This window comes from Carcharodon carcharias, chromosome 33 (assembly GCF_017639515.1).
Source record: "Carcharodon carcharias isolate sCarCar2 chromosome 33, sCarCar2.pri, whole genome shotgun sequence".
Taxonomy (NCBI): domain Eukaryota; kingdom Metazoa; phylum Chordata; class Chondrichthyes; order Lamniformes; family Lamnidae; genus Carcharodon; species Carcharodon carcharias.
The window spans coordinates 14,823,017-14,849,110 of NC_054499.1; the positions used below are offsets into that span (position 1 = coordinate 14,823,017).

The window sequence follows — 26,094 nt, forward strand, 5'->3', positions numbered from 1 at the left end:
TAGATACTGAGTAAAGCTCCCTCTACACTGTCCTCATCAAACACTCCCAGGACAGGTACAGCACGGTGTTAGATACGGAGTAAAGCTCCCTCTACACTGTCCCCATCAAACACTCCCAGGGCAGGTACAACGCGGGGTTAGATACAGAGTAAAGCTCCCTCCACACTGTCCCCATCAAACACTCCCAGGACAGGTACAGCACGGTGTTAGATACGGAGTAAAGCTCCCTCTACACTGTCCCCATCAAACACTCCCAGGACAGGTACAGCACGGTGTTAGATACTGAGTAAAGCTCCCTCTACACTGTCCTCATCAAACACTCCCAGGACAGGTACAGCACGGTGTTAGATACGGAGTAAAGCTCCCTCTACACTGTCCCCATCAAACACTCCCAGGGCAGGTACAACACGGGGTTAGATACAGAGTAAAGCTCCCTCTCCACTGTCCCCATCAAACACTCCCAGGACAGCTACAGCACGGGGTTAGATACAGAGTAAAGCTCCCTCTACACTGTCCGCATCAAACACTCCCAGGACAGGTACAGCACGGGGTTAGATACAGAGTAAAGCTCCCTCTGCACTGTCCCCATCAAACACTCCCAGAGCCGCTACAGCACGGGGTTAGGTAGAGCAATCTGTACCTGAGATCAGTCACTGAGTTGGAGTCGTTCTGTGGCCAGGCCAGATTTCCACTGGAAGCAGGTTCAAACGTGCGTGTGTTTTGTGTAAAACCTTGGTTGATCCGTGGCCCAGAAATGATTTGAGCGACATGAGGTGGCTTAGTTACCAGCGATGAACGTTTTGCGTCTGCGTTGCTGTGTGTTACTATCTGGACGTAATGGCCTGTATTTTGAACCCTATCCAGCTGCTCCTGTGCGGGACGGTTTATGCTCGCATGGCTCCAGATCAGAAAACTCAGCTGGTGGAGGCACTTCAGAAAGTGGAGTGAGTATAGACAGTTTCCTTGGGTCAGGGTTGGAGTGTTGAGAACACCTTATTAGCATCACGGTTCCTCGTTGCTTATTGGTATATGCAAACTTACTTGCTGCCCAATTATAGTTCAAAACAACTGTATTTAAATAGCGCCTTTATTATATTAAAAGCATCAAATGGAGCGTTCATCAAACAAAATTTGACACCAGGCTGCAAAAGGCGATGTTAGGCCAGGACAAAACTAGGGCAAGGATGTCAGTTTTTGAGGAGCCTCTTAAAGTAGGAGAGAGAGAGAGAGGGGCGGCTCAGTTTAGAGAGGGAATTTCAGAACTCAGGATCCGTGCAGCAGAAGGCACGGCCACCAGTGGCGGGGCAGTTAAAATCAGGGATGTGCCAAGAGGCCAGAATTAGAGGAGTGCGGAAATTCCAGAAGGTTGTGGAGCTGGAGGGGGGGAGGTGACAGAGGTGGGGAATTGGTGAGGAATACGAAACGTGAATGAGAGCCCTCAAAATGGAGGCGTTGCTTGACCGGAGGTCAGTGTCGTCCAGTGGACACGGGGCGATGGCTGAACGGCGCTTGGTGCACGTTAGGATACAGGGCAGCAGATGTTTGGTTGAGCTCACGTTTTTTGGGCGGGGCGGGGGGGTGGGGGCGGGGTGTGCGCAAGCTAGGGACACACGGTGTGCACATCCGGCATGTCTTATAACCAAGGCAAGTGGATCTGCTCTGGAATCAGCATTTTCCCTGTTCCAGGATTCTATTTAACGCCAAGCGTTTGTGCCTGGGGAGCAGATCTCATTGCACGCAGTCAGGGTAGAAATTACAATGCAAGGGAGAGAGAAATTCTCAGGGGGTGCGATTTCCCCCAGTGTGAGTACTGTCTTGTAAAGATTCACCTTATTGTGTACAAGCGATAGCCGGGGAGCTTAACAAAGAGGGTTCATTATCACCTTACCCACGTGACTGACTGGGTCCACCAGCATTATCTTCAGTGGGGAGTAGTATTAGGCGGACGTAAGACAGGCAGTTGGTCCAATCCCGGGTGGGTTAATTTTCGGAAATTCATCCCAAACTGAGTCCATTGAAGTTGAAGTGAGTTTTTGAGTCTGCCTCGAGAAGAAGGAATGAAAGACTTGCCTTTACATAGCGCCTTTCACAAGCTCAGGATGTTGCGGAATACTTTTGAAGTCTAAGCACCGTGGTAGGAAATGTGGCAGCCCAGTTTACACACAGCAAGCTCACACATCCAGCAATGCGATAAAACGAGCAGATCACCTGTTTTTTATTGGTGTTGGTTGAGGGATGTTGGCCTCAGCACACTGGAGTGGGGGAGAACTCCCCGTCTCTTGAAATAGCGGCTGCCGGATCTTCACCCACTTGAGAGGGCAGAGGGGATATCTCGTTTTTAATGACCCCCCCACCCCGCCCACCCCGATGGTGCGTTCCTTCCCACTTCAGTACTGCACTGAAGTGTCAGCCTGGATTTTGCGCTCGAGTCTGGGGCTCAAACCTACGACCTCCTTACTGCGGGGCGAGTGCGCTACCCCCATTGGGGATTACTGGCCCAGTGGCAAACGATGGGCAGTGGGTTAGGGGCACTGGAGGAGCAGGTGCATAAATGGGGTTAATATAGTGAACAAAACTTGCAATAACTTCTGTGACTTGCATTTTGTTTTTAAACAGCTATTATGTCGGAATGTGTGGCGATGGTGCTAATGACTGCGGGGTGAGTAACTGCTGCAAGTTTATCTCTTACCCCCGTTCCCACTCCAAGGGCAGTGACTCGTGCTTGGCCTGGAGCTATGGGTTCCTGCTGTCCTCCAGTGCTTAATCCTAGCACCATTGCGGATCTAGATGGGTGAGCCTCAGCAGGGCAGTGGGAAGTGAGCCAAATGCATCTGAGCCTGATGAGCTATTCTCATCCTGCGTTCATGTACGCTATGTACATTCGACTGTAGGAGGCATCAATGCCCCACACCTGATTCATGTACACATACACGCGTGCGGCCCATAGTGAGGTGGTTGCTACCTAGTGATCAGACACAGTAACCCCTGTCTGATCTTGCTCTTTTTTCCCCAGAGCAGAGGCGGGTAATCCTTTGGGCTCAAAGGCCGCTTAAGTTTTGCTGAGCTGTTGAGGGCTGTAATAACGAATGAATTGTGGGGGAGGGGGTGGTATTCCAGAGACCCAGGGTAATGCTCTGAGGGTCCGGATTCAAATCCCACCGTAGCAGGTGGTGAAATTTGAAAAATCTGGAATTAAAAGTCTAACGATGACCATGAAACCCTTGTCGATTGTTGTAAAAACCCCATCTGGTTCACTAATGTCCTTTTAGGGAAGGAAATCTACCGTCCTTACCCGGTCTGGCCTACATGCAAAGTGGTTGACTCTTAAGTGCCCTCTGAACAAGGGCAGTGAGGGATGGGCAATAGATGCTGACCCAGCCAGCGATGCCCACATCCTATGAATGAATAAGTAAAACAAACAGCTGCATTTGAAATTTGTTATGGTATGCATTGTATGAAGAACCCAAATTGAGTAGGTTAATTAGTTGGATTGGGTCAGCAATCATGGATTGGTAAATTCTACTACAATAATTATAGTATGAACTTGCGGCATTGAAGCTGGTTTATCACACACACAGCTTTTTCTCCAATATTGTTTCCGTGTTATGGATATTGTTGAAATAACTATTGATCAATAAATAATTGAAATCATATCAGCATAAATGTTTGCCAGATCAATGAAACTATTCGATAGACACAGTTACTAGTACATTCAATAACCTACCTATACTATGCCCAGTGACAGGTTAAACTCCTTCAGTTAAATCTCTTCCAGTGTCAGCATAGTCAGCAACGCCAAACCAGCTTAAAATCAGGGGACGATCAGAGGGTTCCTTACGTTGTAAATCCTTGTGCTGGCCTCTGATCCTCTCATGTGGCAGCCACACTCGGTTCCCACCTCACAAAGCTCCTGCCTCTGGCCAGTTGGCTGCCATGGACCACTTCCTTTGGTCGTTCGTTTGTACAGCCAAAAACAGGTCACCTGAGTTCCTTCCCCCTCTTGAAAAGTCTCTGATCCTTGCTCCTCAGCGGTCCTGTTGCGTCTCTGTGGACACAGTGCTACTCGAGGGCCGAAGGGGGGGACAGAAACCCACGATCCAGCTGCGGTTTGCCCACACCTGGCCCAGCGACACTGAGGCTTCCCCCCCCCCCCCCCAACCTGTTGTCGATCCTGGTTGTGATTACACAGCCCATGGATCAAACCCTTTGGCTCTCCAAATCTGGCAGTTTTGAACTTGCTTTGAAGGTGTGGCCTTTGCAGCCTTTGTATGTCAGATTCTAATTGTTCTGTGTGCCTCTCACAAAGCCAAAGTGTTAATATTGGAACCGCCTGATCCATCTCTGCCTCGAATGGATCAATGGATCCTCACCCCATGTTAGGTTTTGAGTATCCCACGCTTTCCTTCTCCCCACCCCCCACCCCACCACCCCAATAGAAAACTCGACAACGACTTGGGGAGAGGTGGGCCGGCATTATTTTACTCTGAAGGTTGCCGGGATGTGGAACTCCCAGCCAGAAACAGCAGGGACAAGCGATTTCTCGAAGGGGATGTGAGGAAAGGAAGGAAGTTAAAAAAGGATGAGGGGGGAGAGGGCAGGGGAATGGGGCTGAGGGGAGGATTCTTTCAGAGAGAGAGGAGCGGGACCTCCTCCTGTGCTAAAAAAAATTGAGCTGGCGAAGTGAACCTCAGGCTTGTGAGGCGGGCAGATAGCAGACCGGCTGGTTTCACTGCTTCTTATTCCTGATCCCCCCTTAATCCATATCTCCACCTTCTTCCCCTCAGGCTCCCTGCTCTGTACCATACTTACCGACACCTTGTGGTTAATGCTGCTGACCATGCTAACAGGGGAGACTGATCAAGCCGGGACTCTTCTCTCCAGAAAAGCAAAGTATGAAGGGTTGAACGTTGAAGGGCCTGGTTAGGGCAGACAGGGCAAGGATGTTCCTAAGGGGGGGGTGTGAATATAAGATGGGTCACCAAAAAAAACCCAGTCGGGAATTCAGGAGAAACTTCTTTACCCAGAAAGTGGAAGCTCGCTGGCCCAGAGCGCGGCTGAGTTGAAAAGCATTTGAGGGGGGAGTGGGATAAACGGGAATAGAAGGATGTGTGAAGAGGGGCGAAAAGAGGCTTGTGACGCTAGCCCAGGGCAGTTGTGCCGTCGACCCGGTCTAACTCGGATGTGTTCCTGCGGCAGGCGCTGAAGCGAGCTCACGCTGGAATCTCCCTCTCTGAGCTCGAGGCTTCCGTGGCATCGCCTTTCACCTCGAAGACCCCGGACATTTCCTGTGTGCCGGATCTCATCAGGTAACCGGCGCGTTGGCCAAAAAAAAAACTCACTGGCCGCCTCTGCTCGCTTTTGAAAGGGGTTGGGAGGGTTTGGTGTGGGGTGTGGGTGGGGGGGGCGGTTGGCATGTGCTGTTACTAATGGCGTCTTTCTTCCTCTGCAGAGAGGGTCGGACAGCCCTGGTCACCTCCTTCTGTGTTTTTAAATTCATGGCTCTGTACAGCATCATTCAGTACCTCTCCGTCTTGCTGCTTTATTCGGTACGTTGGCCCTTTTCTGCACTGGGGCTGCTTTTGAGCGGTTGTTGGGGGTGGGGTAGGGGGCAAGGGGTGGGTTGGCGAGGGTGGTGGGAAGGACAGTTAAAGCGTGATAGCCAAATGCGAAACTCCAGGCTGGAAACTGGGGCTTCAGCCCTTGCCCGCTCGCTGTCTGTTGGAGAGAGAGAGAGATTCACGGTGTTTTTCAGGGTGTTTTAAGGAGAGGGGTAATGGCCTGCGGGTGGTGGGGATGAGAGCACGAGGTGGGGGACACTGCAGAGCAGGAGAAGGGGAGGGAGGGGAGGGGAGATGGGTGCGGTGCTGAGTGGGAGGGGAGGGGGCGACATGGGCGGGGTGGGGGGGGGTGCAGTGTGGGAGGGCAGGCAGACGAAGGCCGGCATGGGAGAGGAGTGGGGGGGCAGCGAGGGAAGGGATGGGGGGGGCCAGTGTTAGAGGGGAGAGGGAGGAAAGGGGCGGCGCAGGCGGGGAGGGGGAGGCGGTGTGGGCGGGGAGGGGGTGTGAGTGGGGGAGGGGGCGATGTGGGCGGGGAGGGGAAGGCGGTGTGGGAGGGGGGTGCGGTGTGGGGGGGAGGGGAAGGCGGTGTGGGAGGGGGAAGGCGGTGTGAGCGGGGAGGGGGAGGCGGTGTGAGCGGGGAGGGGGAGGCGGTGTGGGTGGGGAGGCTGAGGTGGGGAGGTGGTGCGGTGTGGGCGGGGAGGGGGAGGGGTTGGCGGTGTGGGCGGGGAGGGGGAGGCAGGGAGGGGGTGGCGGTGTGGGCGGGGGGGGTGGCGGTGTGGGCGGGGAGGGGGTGGTGGTGTGGGCGGGGAGGCGGTGTGGGCGGGGAGGGGGTGGAGGGGAGGGGGTGCGGTGTGGGCGGGGAGGCTGAGGCGGGGAGGGGGTGGCGGTGTGGGCGGGGAGGGGGTGGCGGTGTGGGCGGGGAGGGGGAGGCGGTGTGGGCGGGGAGGGGGTGGCGGTGTGGGTGGAGAGGGGGAGGCGGGGAGGGGGTGCGGTGTGGGTGGGGAGGGGGAGGCGGGGAGGGGGAGGCGGTGTGGGCGGGGAGGGGATGGAGGTGAGGGGGTGCGGTGTGGGCGGGGAGGCTGAGGCGGGGAGGGGGTGGCGGTGTGGGCGGGGAGGGGGAGGCGGTGTGGGCGGGGAGGGGGAGGCGGTGTGGGTGGGGAGGGGGTGCGGTGTGGGCGGGGAGGGGGAGGCGGGGAGGGGGTGGCGGTGTGGGCGGAGAGGGGGAGGCGGGGAGGGGGTGCGGTGTGGGCGGGGAGGGGGAGGCGGGGAGGGGATGGCGGTGTGGGCGGAGAGGGGGAGGCAGGGAGGGGGTGCGGTGTGGGTGGGGAGGCGGGGAGGGGGTGGCGGTGTGGGCGGGGAGGGGGTGCGGTGTGGGCGGGGAGGGGGTGGCGGTGTGGGCGGGGAGGGGGAGGCGGTGTGGGCGGGGAGGGGGTGCGGTGTGGGCGGGGAGGGGGAGGCGGTGTGGGCGGGGAGGGGGTGCAGTGTGGGCGGGGAGGGGATGGCGGTGTGGGCGAAGAGGGGGAGGTGGGGCGGGGGTGCAGTGTGGGTGGGGAGGGGGAGGCGGGGAGGGGATGGCGGTGTGGGCGAAGAGGGGGAGGTGGGGCGGGGGTGCAGTGTGGGTGGGGAGGGGGAGGCGGGGAGGGGGTGCGGTGTGGGCGGAGAGGGGGAGGCGGGGAGGGGGTGGCGGTGTGGGCGGGGAGGGGTTGGCGGTGTGGGCGGGGAGGGGGAGGGGGTGCGGTGTGGGCGGGGAGGGGGTGGCGGTGTGGGCGGGGAGGGGGAGGGGGTGCGGTGTGGGCGGGGAGGGGGAGGGGGTGCGGTGTGGGCGGGGAGGGGGTGGCGGTGTGGGCGGGGAGGGGGTGCGGTGTGGGCAGGGAGGGGGAGGCGGGGAGGGGGTGGCGGTGTGGGTGGGGAGCGAGGGGGCGGTGTGGGTGGGGAGGGGGTGGCGGTGTGGGCGGGGAGGGGGAGGGGGTGCGGTGTGGGCGGGGAGGGGGAGGGGGTGCGGTGTGGGCGGGGAGGGGGAGGGGGTGCGGTGTGGGGGGGGAGGCGGGGAGGGGGTGGCGGTGTGGGTGGGGAGCGAGGGGGCGGTGTGGGTGGGGAGGGAGGGGGCAGGGAGGGAGGGGGCGATGTGGGAGGAGGTCGGTGTGGAAGGATGGCGATGGAACATGAGGGAGTGTGCAAATGGACAGCCTGGGATGTACTGGGCGGTGGGTGTTGGGACGGGTGTTGAGATGGGCAGGAGCTGTGAAATGGGTTCAGGGATGTTACAAGAGGGATGAGAGGAATGGGATGGGGATGACATGGTAAGGTTGGAATGGCCTGGGAAGTGTTGCAATAAAGATACTAATCGCACAGCAGATGATTTTGTGGATCTCTGCGAGTATTGAAATAAAAGCTTTTCTGATGTGAGGTTTTGAATTGCTTTGGCTGCAGGTCCTGAGTAACCTGGGAGATGTTCAGTATCTGTTCATCGACTTGGCCATCATCATGTCCATCGCATTCACGAGTGAGTAAAGGGCTGGGTTGTTCGGGGCTGCTTCGACAGTGCTTTTTGGAAAGGTGCCCATTTTTGTAATAGGCAGAGCCGTTCAGTCAGATCAAACCCATTTATATCTACCTTTACCCACTATCCCTTGAGCCCCTTGGTCAACAAAAATCTATTAAAACCATAGAACACTACAGCACAGAAAACAGACCCTTCCAGTCTGTGCCGAAATATTATTCCGCTAGTCCCATTGACCTGCACCCAGTCCATAACCCTCCAGACCTCTCCCATCCATGTATCTGTCCAATTTATTCTTAAAACTTAAGAGTGAGCCCGCATTTACCACGTCAGATGGAAGCTCGTTCCACACTCTCACCACTCTCTGAGTGAAGAAGTTCCCCCTAATGTTCCCCCTAAACCTTTCCCCTTTCACCCTAAAGCCATGTCCTCTCGTGTTTATCTCTCCTAATCTAAGTGGAAAGAGCCTACCCGCATTTACTCTGTCTATACCTCTCATAATTTTGTAAACTTCTATCATATCTCCCCTCATTCTTCTACGCTTCAAGGAATAAAGTCCTAACCTGTTTAATCGTTCCCTGTAACTCGACTCCTTCAGACCCAGCAACATCCTAGTAAATCTTCTCTGCACTCTCTCAATCTTACAGATATCCTTCCTATAGTTAGGCGACCAGAACTGCACACAATACTCCAAAGTTGGCTTCACAATGTCTTATACAACCTCACCATAACATCCCAACTCCTATACTCAATACTTTGATTTATGAAAGCCAGAATGCCAAAAGCTTTCTTTTCAACCTTGTCTACCTGTGACGCCACTTTCAGGGAACTATGTATCTGAACTCCCAGATCCCTTTGTTCCTCCGCACTCCTCAGTGCTCTACCATTTACTGTGTATGTCCTACCTTGGTTTGACCTTCCAAAATGTAACACCTCACACTTTTCCGCATTAAATTCCATCTGCCACTTTCTGGCCCATTTTTCCAGTTGGTCCAGATCTCTCTGCAAGCTTTGAAAGGCTTCCTCGCTGTCCACAACGCCTCCAATCTTAGTATCATCAGCAACCTTGCTGATCCAATTCACCACATTATCATCCAGATCATTGATATAGACAACAAACAACAATGGTCCCAGCACAGATCCCTGAGGCACACCACTAGTCACAGACTCCAGTCTGAGAAGCAATCATCCACTACCACTCTCTGTCTTCTCCCACACAGCCAATTTCGAATCCAGTTTACAACCTCTCCATGGATACTAAGTGTCTGAACCTTCTGAACTAACCTCCCATGCGGGACCTTGTCAAAGGCCTTACTAAAGTCCATGTATACAACATCCACAGCCTTTCCTTCATCTACTTTCTTGGTAACCTCCTCGAAATACCCTACAAGGTTCGTTAAACACGACACCACGCACAAAGCCATGCTATCCTTAATCAGCCGTTGGCTGTTCAAATAATTATATATCCGATCTCTCAGAACACCTTCCAATAATTTACCTACTACTGACATCAGGCTCACTGGCCTGTAATTACCTGGTTTACTTTTGGAGCCTTTTTTAAACAACGGAACAACATGAGCTACCCTCCAATCCTCCGGCACCTCACCCATGGCTAAGAACATTTTAAATATTTCTGCCAGGGCCTCTGCAATTTCTACACTAGTCTCCCTCAAGGTCCGAGGGAATATCATGTCAGGCCCGGGGGATTTATCTACCTTTATTTGCTGTAAGGCAGCAAGCACCTCCTCCTCTTTAATCTCTATATGTTCCATGACACTACTGCTTGTTTCCCTTCCTTCCTTATACACTATGCCAGTTTCCTGAGTAAATACTGATGCAAAAAAACTGTTTAAGATCTCCCGCATCTCGTGAGGCTCCACATATAGACAACCACTCTGATCTTCAAGGGGACCAATTGTGTCCCTTACTATCCTTTTATTCTTAATATACTTGTAGAAACCCCTTGGCTTTACCTTCACATTATCTGCCAAAGCAACCTCATGTCTTCTTTTTGCCTTCTTGATTTCCTTCTTTAGTATTTTCTTACATTTTCTATATCCTACAAGTACCTCATTTGCTTCTTGCTGCCTATACCTGCTATACACCTCTCTCTTCTTAACCAGATCGCCAATATCCCTTGAAAACCAAGGTTCCCTATGCCTGTTAACTTTGCCTTTAATCCTGACAGGAACATGCAAACTCTGCATTCTCAAAATTTCGCCTTTGAATGCCTTCCACTTACTGAACACATCCTTGTCAGAAAACAACTTATCCCAATCCACTCTTCCTAGATCCTTCCTCATTTCCACAGAATTGGCCATTCTCCAATTTAGAATTTCAACTCGAGGACCAGACCTATCCTTATCCATAATTAGCTTAAAACTAATGACATTGTGGTCACTGGACCCAAAATGTTCACCGACGCATACTTCTGTCACCTGATCTGTCTGGTTCCCTAATAGGAGATCAAGTATTGCATCCTGTCTCGTTGGTACCTCTGTATATTGATTTAGAAAACTTTCCTGAACACATTTGACAAACTCCAAGCCATCCAGCCCTTTTACAGTATGGGAATCCCAGTCAATATGTGGAAAGTTAAAATCTCCTGTTATCACAACTTTCTGTTTCTTACATCGGTCTGCTATCTCTCTACAGATTTGCTCCTCCAATTCTCTCTGACGATTGGGCGGTCTATAATACAACCCTATTAGTGTGGTCACACCTTTCCCGTTCCTCAGCTCCACCCATATGGCCTCTGTAGACGAGCCCTCTGGGCTGTCCTGCTTATGCACAGCTGTGATATTTTCCCTGACTAGTAATGCCACTCCTCCCCCTTTCATCCCTCCCCCTCTATCACGTCTGAAACAACGGAACCCCGGAACATTGAGCTGCCAGTCCTGCCCCTCCTGCAACCAAGTCTCACTAATAGCAATAATGTCGTAATCCCACGTGCCAATCCACGCCCTAAGCTCATCTGCCTTTCCGACAATACTCCTTGCATTGAAATAGATGCACCTGAGAACATTTCTATCACGTACAAACCTTTGATTTCTGTCTATACATGCATTCCTCGCTTGACCTTTATCCTCCTTCACTTCACTATCTGCTCTAACACTCTGGTTCCCCTCCCCCTGCAAATCTAGTTTAAACGCCCCGGAGCAGCACTAGCAAACCTACCCGCAAGGATGTTAGTCCCCCTCCAGTTCAGGTGCAAACCGTCCCGTCGGAACAGGTCCCACCTTCCCTGGAACAGATCCCAATTGTCAAGAAACATGAAGCCCTCCCTCCTGCACCAGGTCCTTAGCCACGTATTTAGCTGCATTATCCTCCTATTTCTAGCCTCACTAGCACGTGGCACGGGTAGCACTCCTGAGATCTCAACCCTGGAGGTCCTGTCCTTCAACTTAGCACCTAACTCCCTAAACTCTTTTTGCAGGACCTCCTCCTCCTTCCTATCCACCTCATTGGTCCCTACATGGACCACGACATCTGGCTGCTCACCCTCCCTCCTGAGAATACTGAGAACTCGATCCGAGATATCGCGGACCCTGGCACCAGGGAGGCAACAGACCATCCAGGATTCTCGATCTCTCCCACAGAACCTCTTATCTGTCCCCTTAACTATCGAATCCCCTATCACTACTGCTCTCCTCTTTTCCCTCCCTCCTTTCTGAGCTGAGGGTCCAGTCTCGGTGCCAGAGACGCGACCACTACAACTTGTCCCTGGTAGGTCGTCTCCACCAACAGTATCCAAAAGGGTATACCTATTGTTGATGGGAACGGCCACAGGGGTGCTCTGCTCTTTCTGTCTATTCCCCTTCCCTCTCCTGACAGTCACCCAGCTGCCTGCCTCCTGACTTTTAGGGGTGACTGTCTCCCTGAAACTCCTGTCTATTACTGCCTCCGCCTCCCGTGCGATCCGAAGTTCATCCAGCTCCAGCTCCAGCTCCCTAACTCGGCTTCTCAGGAGCTGCAGCTGGATGCACCTTTTGCAGGTGTAGTCATCAGGGACAGTTGTGCTGTCCTTGACTTCCCACATGCTGCATTCGGAGCACTCGACTGCCCCAACTGCTGCCTCCATTACCTACTCCTAACTTACTTAAAGGACTTTACCCAGCCCTACCCCACAGGGAGCAAGATCGTCCTCAGCTTCTGCTCACCGAAGCCTCTCGAGCCAAAGCCTCAAAGCTCCACTCCTTCACTGGGCTGCTCACACGCTGGCCGCTCACAGGCTAGCTGCTCCTCTTCAGCTTCCCCTCCTGTTATTTTCAATCTCCACGCTTTTTTTCAACTGACTGCCTCCAAGATCTGCGCCCTTTTTCAAATGTTGAGTGCAAGAGTCCTTCTCCTCGATTCCCTCCTGAGACGTGGTGACTGCGCTGACTTCTCCCAGAATGCGTCAGTCACTTTACACCAGCGCCCTCTGTTGGATGCCCTTCCTCCTGTTGAGTGCAAGAGTCCTTGATAGAAGCAGAATTTTTACTTATTCATTTTTATACATTGTTCATTTTCTTATCCATTTTTTAACCCCTTTTTTCCCCAGCCACTCCCCACCCCCTCCACCGACCATAGGGCTATCTGTCACTTGTTAAATGTTTTGCTTTCATAGAGCACTGACCCTTGCTCTGCTGTTAATTCTGCTATCTTACCTTTCTGCCGCTATCGGCACCTTCTTTAGTCTTTAACACTGCCACCAACACTCCCTTTGTCCATGACATCTTTGTCAGTCTCCCCTGAGCTCCCACCTATCCCCGACTTCCTATTTTGCTCCACCCCCTCTCTTAAACAGTATAAAATCCATCACATTTCTACCCCTCTTTAGCTCTGAAGAAGAGTCATACGGACTCCGCTTCTCTCTCCACAGGTGCTGCCAGACCTGCCGAGTTTTTCCAGCACTCTCTGTCTACATTAAAAATCTATTGATCTCGGTCTTGAAAACACCAATTGACCCCCAGCCTCCATTGCCCTTTGGGGGAGAGGGAGCCCCAGGTTTCCACTCCCCTTTGTGTGAAGAAGTGCTACCTAACATCACCGCTGAATGATCTGGCTCTAATTTTAATGTTCTGCTCCCTTGTTCTGGACTCCCCCCCCCCCCCCCCCCCCCCCCCGCACTAAACCTCCATCCCATCAGAGGATGTCTTCCACTTGACCTAGTCTGCCATCATTTTAAGCACTTCAATTAGATCACCCCTTTGATCTTCTATAGTCAAGGACATGCAAGCCAAGTCCCTGCAATCTGTCCTTAAGCTTCACCCTTTTAAGCTCTGGTGAATCCCCATTGCGGCCCCTCCCTAACCCTCCACAGCCAATATTCCTGAGTTGCGGTGCCCAGAACCACTGGCGAGGCTGGTGAATGGATGCCCAGCGGGGCAGCGATGTGCTCCTCGCAAAGGGTCCTGAGCCCTGACTGAGCTCGCTACCTGTTATCCTGTGATGAACAATCAGAGTGAGGTATCAGAAGGGGGCCCGACACCTGTGAAACCCGTAATCCAAGATGGCGAGAAAATCAGACCCGCACGTCGTTCATCAGCTAGCAGGACCAAGCGCCCGCTGCCTCTGGGTGTGGTCGAGGGTGCGCTCTTGAGATTGCAGGCGGAGAAGAGGGGCTTTTAGATGGGTGGGTGGGGGGGGACGACGGACAAATCCTGCTCGTTTTTATTTTCTTCCCATGCAAGCGCCATTGACTCAACATCTGTCCTCTCACCTCCTTCCTTCTCACCGCCCAGGTGAAACAGATCTATGTGGACGTCTTTCGGTTTAGCGCACTGTATTCACCGTTCATGACGTGGTCTCCTCTACACTGGGGAGACTAAATGCAGGCTGGGTTACCGCTTTGTGGGGCAGCTCTATCCAGTCCGCAAGCTTCTGGTGGCCCCCTCTCTCTCTCTCTCTGCCTCCTGCACTGTCCCAGTGAAGCTGAACGTAAGCTCGAGGACCAGCACCTCAGCTTACGCTTAGGCACTTGACTCCACATTAAGTCCAACAATTTTAGATAACAGCCTCTTCCCCCCCATTTCTTTCCCTTGGCGATGATTCTGCTGTTGCCATTCGCACCTCCTCTAGACCCACCTTTTTGTTTCTTTACTTGTCCCAGCACCATCCCCTTTTGTCATTTCATCTCGCCTGTCTTCCCACAATATCGCAAGCTCTCCTCTCTGCTCTTCCTCCCAACCCTCACTTTGTCTCTGTACTTGTTTAAAGCCTGTTACAGTTCTAGCCCCTTCCAGCTTTGGCACAAGGTCATCAACCTGGGAAGTAGCTAAAAACAGGAAAACGCTGGAAAAACTCAGCATCCGCGGAGAGAGAAACTGAGTTAACTGCTTCGAGCCCAATACGACTCTTCTTCGGACCCTGAAAACTTTAACTCGGTTTGTCTCTCCGAACGTGCTGCTGAGGTCCATGTTTAGTCTCCCCGGTGCAGAGGAGACCACAGGCGTGTCCGACAAATCCCTGGACACTCTGACCACACCTGAAAAGGGAAGGGTGAATTCTCGCCCCAGGACCACCAGTGTGGTTTGGATGATCTCGGGCAGGCAGCAGGAAGGGTGACCTGCTCTGGTTTCCAAGTCCCTGCTTGGGTCTCCGGAACCAGGCGCGGTCTCCAAGAGTAGGTCGATGGGGAACAGTTGGGGGAAGCTAGGAGACATAACAATGCTCATGTAACTACTTGCCTTGCAGTGAGCTTGAATTCATCCTGGAGGGAGCTTGTCCCACGGAGACCACCGTCCAGCCTGATCTCTGTGTCGATGCTGCTGTCTGTGTCAATGCAAATCCTCCTCTCACTGGCCTTTCAGGTCACGGCCTTCCTGCTGGTTAAGGAACAGCCCTGGTACGAGACGTGGACCCCCTCCTCAAAGTAAGAACCACTCTGCAACAGCCGTTGAACTTAAATTAATTCACAGAGCGTTGGCGTGGCAAGACTAGAATTTATTGCCCTTGAGAAGGTGGTGGTGAGCCGCCTTCTTGAGCCGCTGCAGTCCATGTGGTGTAGGTACGCCCACTGTGCTGTTAGGGAGGGAGCTCCAGGATTTTGACCCAGCGACAGTGAAGGAAGGAACGGCGATATACTTCCGAGTCAGGATGGTGTGTGGCTTAGAGGGGAATTTGGAGGTGGTGGAGTTTTCACGTGTCTGTTGCCCTTGTCCTTCCAGATGACAGAGTTCTCAGGTTTGAGATTGGTGCTGTGTCTGTCTACACAATGGCAGTGCCTGCATTTCAAGGGGTAATTAGAGTGAAACATTTTGGGATGTTTGGCCAGGAAAGCAGCTGTGCAAAAGCGAGCATTCCTGATCGCCGTCCAGTGTCGGTATTGGATAGGAGGATTGGGCTCAGCTTCAGCTGCAGCAGTGAAGAGGGAGCTTTACTCTGTATCTAACCCCGTGCTGTACCTGTCCTGGGAGTGTTTGATGGGGACAGTGTAGAGGGAGCTTTACTCTGTATCTAACCCCGTGCTGTACCTGTCCTGGGAGTGTTTGATGGGGACAGTGTAGAGGGAGCTTTACTCTGTATCTAACCCCGTGCTGTACCTGTCCTGGGAGTGTTTGATGGGGACAGTTTAGAGGGAGCTTTACTCTGTATCTAACACCGTGCTGTACCTGACCTGGGAGTGTTTGATGGGGACAGTGTAGAGGGAGCTTTACTCTATATCTAACCCCGTGCTGTACCTGACCTGGGAGTGTTTGATCGGGACAGTGTAGAGGGAGCTTTACTCTATATCTAACCCCATGCTGTACCTGTCTGGGAGTGTTTGATGGGGACAGTGTGGAGGGAGCTTTACTCTGTATCTAACCCCGTGCTGTACCTGTCCTGGGAGTGTTTGATGGGGACAGTGTAGAGGGAGCTTTACTCTATATCTAACCCCGTGCTGTACCTGACCTGGGAGTGTTTGATGGGGACAGTGTAGAGGGAGTTTTACTCTATATCTAACCCCATGCTGTACCTGTCTGGGAGTGTTTGATGGGGACAGTGTCGAGGGAGCTTTACTCTGTATCTGAAAACTGACAGCAGCTGGCTGGAATAACTGTCTTCCTTGATTTTAATCTTTAATGTTAAAAACCGTCAAGGGTGCGAACTTCATTTAACAGGAAGCGACTTGTCTTCTTTCCTCAGTGTTTGTAACGGGAGCTGGGGTGAGGAGCTGACAAACACCAGCATTTCAGTTCACAACGAGTCTGAAGTGGACGAGCACAATATCTCAAATTATGAAAATACAACACTTTTTTTTGTCTCTTGTTGCCAGTATCTGGCAGTTGCCTTTGTGTTCTCGAAGGGAAGGCCCTTCAGGGAGCCTGTCTACAGAAACTGTGAGTCAAGCGTCTGCGCACGGCTCGTGTTGGGTGTTGTTTTAGTGGGGGTGGCAGTTTGGGTTTCTCCTGGGCTCTTGCCCCTTCTCTCCTCCCACGGGAGTTGAGCAGAATTAACGGAGGCTGAGGGGAGTGTGACACTGCAGGCGAGGTCCACCCCTTGGGCCTGTTAAGGGGAAGTTAGATAGGCGGATGTGGGAGAAAGGAAGAGAAGGATATGCCGGTCAGGTGATACGAATAGATTCGGGAATTGGGTAGGAAGGAGCAGAAACCCTAGCGTTACCCATTTGGGCCAAACGCCCTGTTTCTGTGCTGTTATATTGTATGGTCAGGTGGCTGTAAAAGATCCCACGGGATAATTCAAGAGAAAAGAAGGGTTGTTCTCCCAGTGCCCTGGCCAACATTCTTCCCACAATTAACGTAATTGACCCCATTGATGTCTGATTGGGCTCTTATTATTGGGCTTTCATTACAGCAGTGCCCACACACCGGGGGAAGGTGCTTCACTGGCAGTGAAGCCCTTTGCAAGGTCTGGGGGATGTAAATGGTACCATGCAAATGCCACTCCTTTCTCCATGCTCATTGTTAAGACCCCGCTGGCTTCCAGCCATCTCAATGATACGCGAGGCAGCACGGCATGGAACAGACTGCTCCCTGGCCCAGGTGGATGGTGCTTCTCACTAGCTGACGGTGTCCTCATGTAGTGGCGAGGGCAGCAGCCTGCCTCTTGGGAGGGGCACGCTGGCAGCTACCGTTCAGTCTCCCTCGCAGCAGGGAGAGGGAGCCCAAGCTCCAGTTTCGGAGTCCCGTACTTTACTGTCAAACTGTACTACACGCCACCAGCCCAGTGAGCAATATGTCCTCAGGAGCAAGCTACAGTCTGGAAACTAATTAAAGGATCCCAAGGCTTTATATACGGAATAACAGTGACCTGGGAGTGAGTTACAGGCTGGAATCTAATCGAGGGGTTCGAAGTGGTTTATGTATAGAATAACAGATAACCGGGAGTGAGTTACAGACTGGAATCTAATCGAGGGGTTTGGTGTGGTTACATATGAAATAACAGATACCCGAGAGTGAGTTACTGACTGGAATCTAATCGAGGGGTTCGGGGTGGTTTATATATAGAATAACAGATACCCGGGAGTGAGTTACAGACTGGAATCTAATCGAGGGGTTCGGGCTGGTTTATATATAGAATAACAGATACCCGGGAATGAGTTACAGACTGGATTCTAATCGAAGGGTTCGGGGTGGTTTATATATAGAATACCAGATACCCGGGCGTGAGTTACAGACTGGAATATGTTCACACTCTGACCTCCCACACTCTATCTCTCTCTCTCTCTCTCTCTCTCTCTCAGATTTATTTATGGGTTGTATTCTGGTCCTTTATGGCTTCATCATTCTGATTATGATGTACCCGATCGAAATTATTGATGACTTCTTTCAGGTAACGGAAGTAGGGTTACTGTTTTTCTTGGAGCGGGTTTGGGAATTAGTCCACATTTATTGGGCCCAGCACCAACCCCTATGCCCACCCACTAGGGCTTGATTCAAGCCCAGGTCCCAAGGGAGATAGCGTATGACCCTCACTGCAAGGCCCATATTCTACCTGGTCCCTTGGTGAAGTTGGGGTAGAGACAGAAAGATGCGTCTCTTGCTTTTCCCCACAGGTTTCTGGGGCTGGTGCAAAAGGGTTGAGGAGGGCAGGGGAGTTGCTGAAGGAACATGGCGATCATTTCAGGGTCTGAACCCCCGACAGGCACTACCCTGCCGAAGGTAATTTTCTCCAGCCTTGTACCCCAGCCTTGTCCTCCCACTGTCAAAGGCCATTCCTTCGATCCAGTATCATCCCTCCCACTCTCAAAAGCCATTCCTTCAATCCAGTGTCATCCCTCCCACTGTCAAAGGCCATTCCTTCGATCCAGTATCATCCCTCCCACTGTCAAAGGCCATTCCTTCGATTCAGTATCATCCCTCCCACTGTCAAAGGCCATTCCTTCGATCCATTGTCATCCCTCCCACTGTCAAAGGCCACTCCTTCGATCCAGTGTCATCCCTCCCACTGTCAAAGGCCATTCCTTCGATTCAGTATCATCCCTCCCACTGTCAAAGGCCATTCCTTTGATCCAGTGTCATCCCTCCCACTGTCAAAAGCCATTCCTTCGATCCAGTGTCATCCCTCCCACTGTCAAAGGCCATTCCTTCGATCCAGTGTCATCCCTCCCACTGTCAAAGGCCATTCCTTCGATCCAGTGTCATCCCTCCCACTGTCAAAGGCCATTCCTTCGATCCAGTGTCATCCCTCCCACTGTCAAAGGCCATTCCTTCGATCCAGTATTATCCCTCCCACTGTCAAAGGCCATTCCTTCGATCCAGTGTCATCCCTCCCTCCCTTGAGCTATTACCCTCCCTGCCCTTCAGATATTCCTTCTCGCCTCGTGCTTCTGCTGTTCTCCCTTGCTTTCTTTCCTAAATCATCGGGAGGCGTTCCCTTGCATGCTGTGTTTTTAAACTATGGGAGGACGCGGGGCAGAGCGGAGCGGGGTGGAGCGAACAGCCGGAATTCCCACTTCACATCCACCACCCGGTGTGACTCCTGCCGCAGAGTCCACTGTGAGGATCTCAGGCCACAGGCTCGAGCCTGACTGCAATGCCCCTGCAGTCGATCAGCCTGGCCAGGCCAACGTCTGGGGGTCTGCCAACCGGTGTGGAATTGTACACAGGCTTCAGGACCGAGAAGAGTGAAATGAGAAGCATCTGAAGCTTGGGAAGAGAAAGATTTAATGGGAAATTATCCAAATGACCTGATAATCAACCTCTCTCTTTTCTCCTTTGTTTCCTTTTTGCTCCCCCCACCCCCACAGCTGGTCTGTGTACCCCCGGATTGGCGAAACAAGATGCTGCTTTTAATTCTAGCCAATGTAACCCTTTGTGTTCTGGTGGAGGTGAGTGTACAGAACCTGACGCATTCCTGGAAATCTCGTGTTCTCGGAGCTGGGAGACCCTCAAGGAGGAGGGATACAGCCAGATTCCAGCAGGTTGTGGGAAGGGGGTGGTGGTGTGGGGAGATAATTCAATCAACCTGTACGTAAGACCCATGGGGGTGGAAGGAGCTTTGTGTCACTGGGACCCTCCTTAAACTTGTAGTTCAGATTGAATTCTTAAAAATGTATTCCTTTCATGGGATGTGGACGTCGCTGGCTGGGCCCAGCATTTATTGCCCATCCCTAATTGCCCCTTGAGAAGGTGGTGGTGAGCTGCCACCTTGAGCCGCTGCAATCCATGTGGTGTAGGTACACCCACAGCGCTGTTAGGGAGGGAGTTCCAGGATTTTGACCCAGTGACAGTGAAGGAATGGCCGATATATTTCCAAGTCAGGATGGTGAGTAGCTTGGAGGGGAACTTCCAGATGGCGGTGTTCCCCATGTGTCTGCTGCCCTTGTCCTTCAAAGTGGCAGAGGTCGTGGGTTTGGCAGGTGCTGTCGAAGGAGCCTTGCCGAGGTTCTGCAGTGCATCTTGTGGATGATACACACTGCTCCCACTGTGCGTCGGTGGTGGAGGAATTGAACGTTTAAGGTGGTGAATGGGATGCCAATCAAACACAGGTTACTGGTGGTGCCTTGGATTAGGATTGATGGGGAGCAGAATAGTACAGCGTCAGAGGAAGAGCCATTTGACCCTTGGTGCCTTCTGTTTGAAAGAGCTACTTTAAATTGTCGCAGAATGCTGCAATTTCTTTTCCTTCAGAAGTACTTGTCCAATTCCCTTTTGAAAGTAATTATTGAGTCTGCTTCCACCACATTTTCAGGCAGTGAGTTCCCCATCACAACAACTCAATGTGTAAAATATTTTTTAAAATCTCCTCATTTCACCTCGTGTTGTCTTGAATCGAAACCCTCTTAATGCTGACGCGTCAACCTCTGGAAAGAGTTTCGCCTCCCCTCCTTTATGAAAACCCTTCATGATTTGGAACATCCTCATTAGACCCCCCCCTTCAAACTTTCGTGCTCTCAAGAAAACAACCCCAGCCTCTCCACACGACTGAAGTCCCAGATTCCTGGTACCGTTCTAGTAAGTCACCTCTGCACCTTCGCTAATTCCTTGCCAAAGTGTGGTGCTCAGAACCGGACACATTATTCTGGTTGTGCCAAAGCAGTGACCTATAAAAATTTATTTCTTATCTGGAGGCAGGAAACCATGTTTGATTTTCCCATTTTCAGAAACCTGTGAGGCAATGACCGGCAGGGAAAAGGACGCACTGGCTCGTCCCACAGAACTACAATGCCTTCTGCACCGTCACGGGTAAACCGCCCACCCTATCAAGGAAGGCATTGGTGAGGTGAAAAACCCAGATTAGATTGCCAGGTAGAGCGGCGGGGGGGCCGGGCGCAGTGGTGGTGGCAGAAGAGAAGGTTCTGATGCCTCGACACTGCCAACGTGGTTGATCCTTCCCTGCCGTGATGCACTCTGGAGAAGATAAGCCTCTCGGGAGCTTCTTTCGGGCAGCACCCGCAGTGCTACACAGAATGATATAGCACCGAAGGAGCCCATTCGGCCTATCATGACTGCTGGCCCTTTGAAAGAGCTGTTCAATTTGTTCCACAGCCCTGCCAGCATTTTCTTTTCAAGTATTCATCCAATTCTCTTTTGAACGTTGCTATAGAACCATAGAACACTACAGCACAGAAAACAGGCCATTCAGCCCTTCTAGTCTGTGCCGAAATATTATTCCGCTAGTCCCATTGACCACCCAGTCCATAACCCTCCAGACCTCTCCCATCCATGTATCTGTCCAATTTATTCTTAAAACTTAAGAGTGAGCCTGCATTTACCACGTCAGATGGAAGCTCGTTCCACACGCTCACCACTCTCTGAGTGAAGAAGTTCCCCCTAATGTTCCCTCTAAACCTTTCCCTTTTCACCCTAAAGCCATGTCCTCTCGTGTTTATCTCTCCTAATCTAAGTGGAAAGAGCCTACTCACATTTACTCTGTCTATACATCTCATAATTTTGTAAACTTCTATCAAATCTCCCCTCATCTTTCTACGCTCCAAGGAATAAAGTCCCAACCTGTTTAATCTTTCCCTGTAACTCAACTCCTTAAGACCCAGCAACATCCTAGTAAATCTTCTCTGCACTCTCTCAATCTTACTGATATCCTTCCTATAGTTAGGCGACCAGAACTGCACACAATACTCCAAAGTTGGCTTCACAATGTCTTATACAACCTCACCATAACATCCCGACTCCTATACTCAATACTTTGATTTATGAAGGCCAGTATGCCAAAAGCTTTCTTTACAACCTTGTCTACCTGTGACGCCACTTTCAGGGAATTATGTATCTGAACTCCCAGATCCCATTGTTCCTCCGCACTCCTCAGTGCCCTACCATTTACTGTGTATGTCCTATCTTGGTTTGACCTTCCAAAATGTAACACCTCACATCTGCTTCCACTTCCTCATCACTAAGGCCTTGACCTTGAAGGGGTGATCCTTCCTAAAGCGTGGTAGCCAAAATTGATCAGAATACTTGGCGATGTCAAGTGAACAGCGGTTCCCCTGTTGGCCTTGTGACTTAAGGCACTGGCTAGTATGTTATGGATTGTGTCAAGTTTATCCATGGGTCCGTGTGAGTATGCGCTGGTTGCTAGGGGTAGGATCAAATTGGCCTACAATTCCTCTGCACAGACTGGAAGGTAGCCAGAATTAGTAAGATATTTAATTTTTTAATGGAGTGAGCATTGACACCACCGTATCAGCTGATGGGGTGGGGGTGGGGCTATCAGCAAACAGAGTCTACTTAATTACTTCTCCAGCCAAATTGCAGTTGGTGGAGGATCGTTACCCAATAGAAATGATTTATGTAAAGTCAGTCCCAGTCACTTACAGCAATGCAAATGTGATGGGCAAGAAAGATTACCAATCAACTCCTGACCAGGGCTTGTGGTGTTACGATATGTCGCCATTTTTCATTTTCCGAATATGGGCGTCACTGGCAAGGCCGTTATTTATTTTCCATCCCCGGTTGCCCTTGAGAAGGTGGTGGTGGTGGTTGGTGGGTTGACTCTTGAACCGTTGCGGCCCAAGTGGGTGAAAATGTTCCAGCAATGCTGTTGGGGAGGGAGTTCCAGCGTTTGGACCTTGCCATGCCGAAGGAACAACCCTACACGTATCCAGGTTGGGATGGTGTGTGGGTGACGATGTTCTTCGCATGTGCCAAAGTGGGTGCTTGGGCGGCGCTGTCCAAGGAGCATTGCCAAGTTGCAGTGCACCTTGCAGATAGTAGACAGTGCAGTCTTAGTGGTGGAGGGGGTGCATTTTTAGGATGACTATCTGTGCCCAAGAACCCCAGCAAGAATCTGAACGTTATGGAGAGACGGGGAGGTGGAGAGAATGGCAAAAGTAACATGCCATTAATTGCTTTTTGTCTTTTGCTGCTTTGTTGCAGAACCTCTTGTGTGACTCCAGCTTCTGGTGGCTAAGGAATCTCTTCGCTGGAAGCTACAACGAGCACCCTGTCCCTGATGTCTACCCACAGGTAGGAGGATGGGGTCAACCAGCACGTTTTTATGGAGGACCGGGAGCGTGGTGGGGTGGATTTGGAATGGTGGAGCTTCCTCTCTGCTGTTGAATACTGGGGTGGGGGTGGGGGTGGTTGAGCCTGTGCAGCTGATGCCACGATTCATTGGAGATGCGATATGTCAGGAGCAGGACTAATTGGATAGCTCCAATGTGATGGGCCGAATCCCTCTTTTTGCCATATGGTACTATGATTTGGCAGCTCTCCCACCATTGGTGAACCCTGCAGAGCTGGAGAGCTGAGCCGTCAGAATCCGAGCAGATGTCTCCGTTCCTTGTAACGCACCTTCACCTCATCACTGGTGGCTCTGTTTCCAGTCACCAAAGCTCCCTGCTCTGGAATTCACTCCCTTAAAACCCTCCACCCCCACCCGCCCCCCCCCCCCCCCCCCCCCCCCCCACCTCTAATTTTTGACACCCTTCCTAAAACTCACCTGTTTTGGCTGCCCCTCTCTCTGCCTCTGAAGCACCCTGAGATGATCCCCTCCATTTGTTTAGGTGCTGTATAAACGTCCCTCCACCCTCCGAGCTTCCTCCTCCTTATAATCTTTGTCAATCTCCCCACTTCCTCTGTTAATGTCCGCTCTGCTACCCGGCAACCCAACTCTTGCAGCAAGTCCCGTTCCTCCATCACTACTGTCCACCCCACAACCCCTGCGCCCGCTGACCCACATTCGTTCCCCGGTCCGGCAATGCCTTCGCTTCAAAACTCCCACCTTGGTGTTCAGCTTCCTCCCTGGCCTTGCTCCCGCCCAGTCTTTGTAAGGGAAAGACGGTGGCGTAGTGGTAATGTCACTGGGCTAGTAATCCAGAGGCCCAGGCTAACACTCTGGGGGGGCAGGGGTTCAAATCCCACCACGGCAGCTGGTGGAATTTAAATTCAATTAATAAACCTGGAATGAAAAGCTAGTCTCGGTAATAGTGACTGTGAAACCATTGCCGATCGTTGTAAAAACCCATCTTTACCCCGGCCTGGCCTACATGTGACTCCAGACCCACAGCAACGTGGTTGACTCAACTGCCCCTCTGAAATGGCCAAGCGAGCCCACCCGTTTCGAGGGGCAATTAAGGGCGGGCAACAAAATGCTGGCCTCACCAGCGACGCCCACGTCCCATGACGGAGAATAAAACCCTCTTAAGGTTTCTGCGCCCCCTCCAATTCTGGCCTCTTGTGCGTACCCCCACCTTCTCCCTCCCGCCACTGGTGGCTGTGGATTCATCTACTCCTGGAATTCCCTCCCTAAATCTCTCCGCCTCTCTCGCTACCTGTCCCCTGTCGTATCATCTCCTAATCTGACTCTGTGTCAAATTTTGTCGGGTAACATTTTGCTACTTTTAAAGGCGCTATGTCAATGTGGCTTGGTGTTGTCATCACTGACCCAGTCTGTTCCTCACTCAGTTATGAGGAGTGAGTGCTGACTGGATACTTAACCAATGATGCTCAGGACCCTTGATATCTAAAACGTAAAATACAGAGCATAGTGTTTATGTTACCGGACTAATAACCCCAGAGGGACAAAAGCAAAATGCTGCGGATGCTGGAAATCCGCAATAGAAACAGAAAGTGCTGGGAAAACTCAGCAGAGAAGAGTCACATCCCACTCGAAATGTTAGCTCTGTTTCTCACTCCGCAGCTGCTGCCAGACTTGCTGAGTGTTTCCAGCATTTTTTTTGTTTCTTATTAATGGTTCAGAGGACGAATAAAGTGACTTTAACACAGCCTAGCAGTGAAAAATGAGAAGGAAACCGCTCGATTATCGTAAAGCTTGTTCTCACTTGTGTGTTCAAGGGAAGGATACCTCCGATCGTTACCTGGCCTAGGCCTATGTGTAACTCCAGCCCCCACCTCAAACTGGTTGACTCTTAGCTGCCCTCTGAAACGGTTAATCACCACCACCTCTGCCAGGCAGCTAAGCGTGAGAACAGAGGGCACAGGAGTGGGCCATTCAGCCCCTCGAGCCTGTCCCACCACTCGAGCAGATCACAGGCAATGAGTGCAGCCTTGCCAGCGACATCCACATCCTGAGAATGAGTAATGGAAGAGAATGACCCCTGCGTGCTTGAGGCTGGACGCAAGGGGCAGGGGTAGACCACTCAGCCCATCGAGCCTGCTCCGCCATTCAGTGTGACCGTGGCTGATCTTGGGCTTCGACTCCATTTTCCCCACCCGCTCCCCTTACCCCCGAATTCCCGGAGAGACCAAAAGTCTGTCTATCCCCAGCCTTAAATGTGCTCAACGATGGGGCATCCACGACCCTCTGGGGTAGAGAATTCCGAAGATTCACAACCCTCTGAGTGAAGTGATTTCCCCTCATCTCGGTCCCTAAATGATCGGCCCCCTCATCCTGAGACTGTCCCCCGTGTTTTAGGATCTCCAACCAGCGGAAACAATCTCTCCGCGTCCACCCTGTCAAACCCCTTCAGAATCGTGTAGGTTTCAGTGAGATCGCCTCTCGATCTTCTAAACTCCAGAGAATATGAACCCAATTCACTCAGCCTCTCATCGTAGGACAACCCCCTCATCCCAGAGACCCGCTTTAGTGAACCTCCCCTGTACTGCCTTCAGTGCAAGAATATCCTCCTTTTAAATATGGAGACCAAAACTGCACATAGCCGTCGTGAGATTGTTCCTTCACACTGGTCAATTCTGCTTCAAAACGTGTCGCTTATCTTCTCTCTCTCTCTCGCTCTCTCTCTCTTTCCCATCTCTCTGTTTAGCTGGACTTGAGCCCTGCGACACTGACCTGTGGGAGGAGACTGTGGGATCAAAGAGGCCGACCTCCCAAGGCCAAGTACAAGCGGCTGGCCCAGGAGCTGCTGGTGGATCCAGACTGGCCGCCCAAACCCAAGACCAGCACCAAGGCCAAGGGCCTCTGCGGGGAGAGCGGTGGCCGGGAGGGGCAGGGCTGGAGCCCGGGTGACACCGCCACGCAGTTATGACTAACCGCTCGGAAATTTGGACTGGCCGACGCCACGGGGGGTGGGGCTGAGGGGGGAGGGGGGCGGTGTTGGGGGGGGTGCGGTGGGGGTTTGCCGTTCAGTGGGTGTGGTATCTGGAGAGGCATGGCAGAGGAAGAGACCTTCGACTTCCAGCGAGGGAGTCGCCTCGTGTCATAGTCATGGAGGCCTACAGCACAGAAAAGGGC

The 26,094-nt window shown here is 52.2% G+C and overlaps 1 protein-coding gene across 2 annotated transcripts in view; it reads left to right on the forward strand.

The window, feature by feature from the left end:
- The window catches only part of LOC121272263 (probable cation-transporting ATPase 13A3), a 78,757-nt gene that overhangs the window by 38,781 nt on the left and 13,882 nt on the right, over positions 1-26,094 (forward strand). The window contains exons 23-33 of one of the 2 annotated variants that reach the window (XM_041178804.1): positions 865-944; positions 2,617-2,659; positions 5,197-5,306; positions 5,450-5,546; positions 7,989-8,061; positions 14,737-14,914; positions 16,168-16,361; positions 17,726-17,814; positions 19,232-19,312; positions 22,818-22,907; positions 25,667-25,917. In XM_041178804.1, coding sequence (XP_041034738.1) covers positions 865-944; positions 2,617-2,659; positions 5,197-5,306; positions 5,450-5,546; positions 7,989-8,061; positions 14,737-14,914; positions 16,168-16,361; positions 17,726-17,814; positions 19,232-19,312; positions 22,818-22,907; positions 25,667-25,888 — 1,257 coding nt within the window. In that variant the 3' untranslated portion in view covers positions 25,889-25,917. Of the gene's footprint in view, positions 1-864; positions 945-2,616; positions 2,660-5,196; positions 5,307-5,449; positions 5,547-7,988; positions 8,062-14,736; positions 14,915-16,167; positions 16,362-17,725; positions 17,815-19,231; positions 19,313-22,817; positions 22,908-25,666; positions 25,918-26,094 lie in introns of those variants that run through there. The other variant, XM_041178805.1, reaches the window with a different exon arrangement.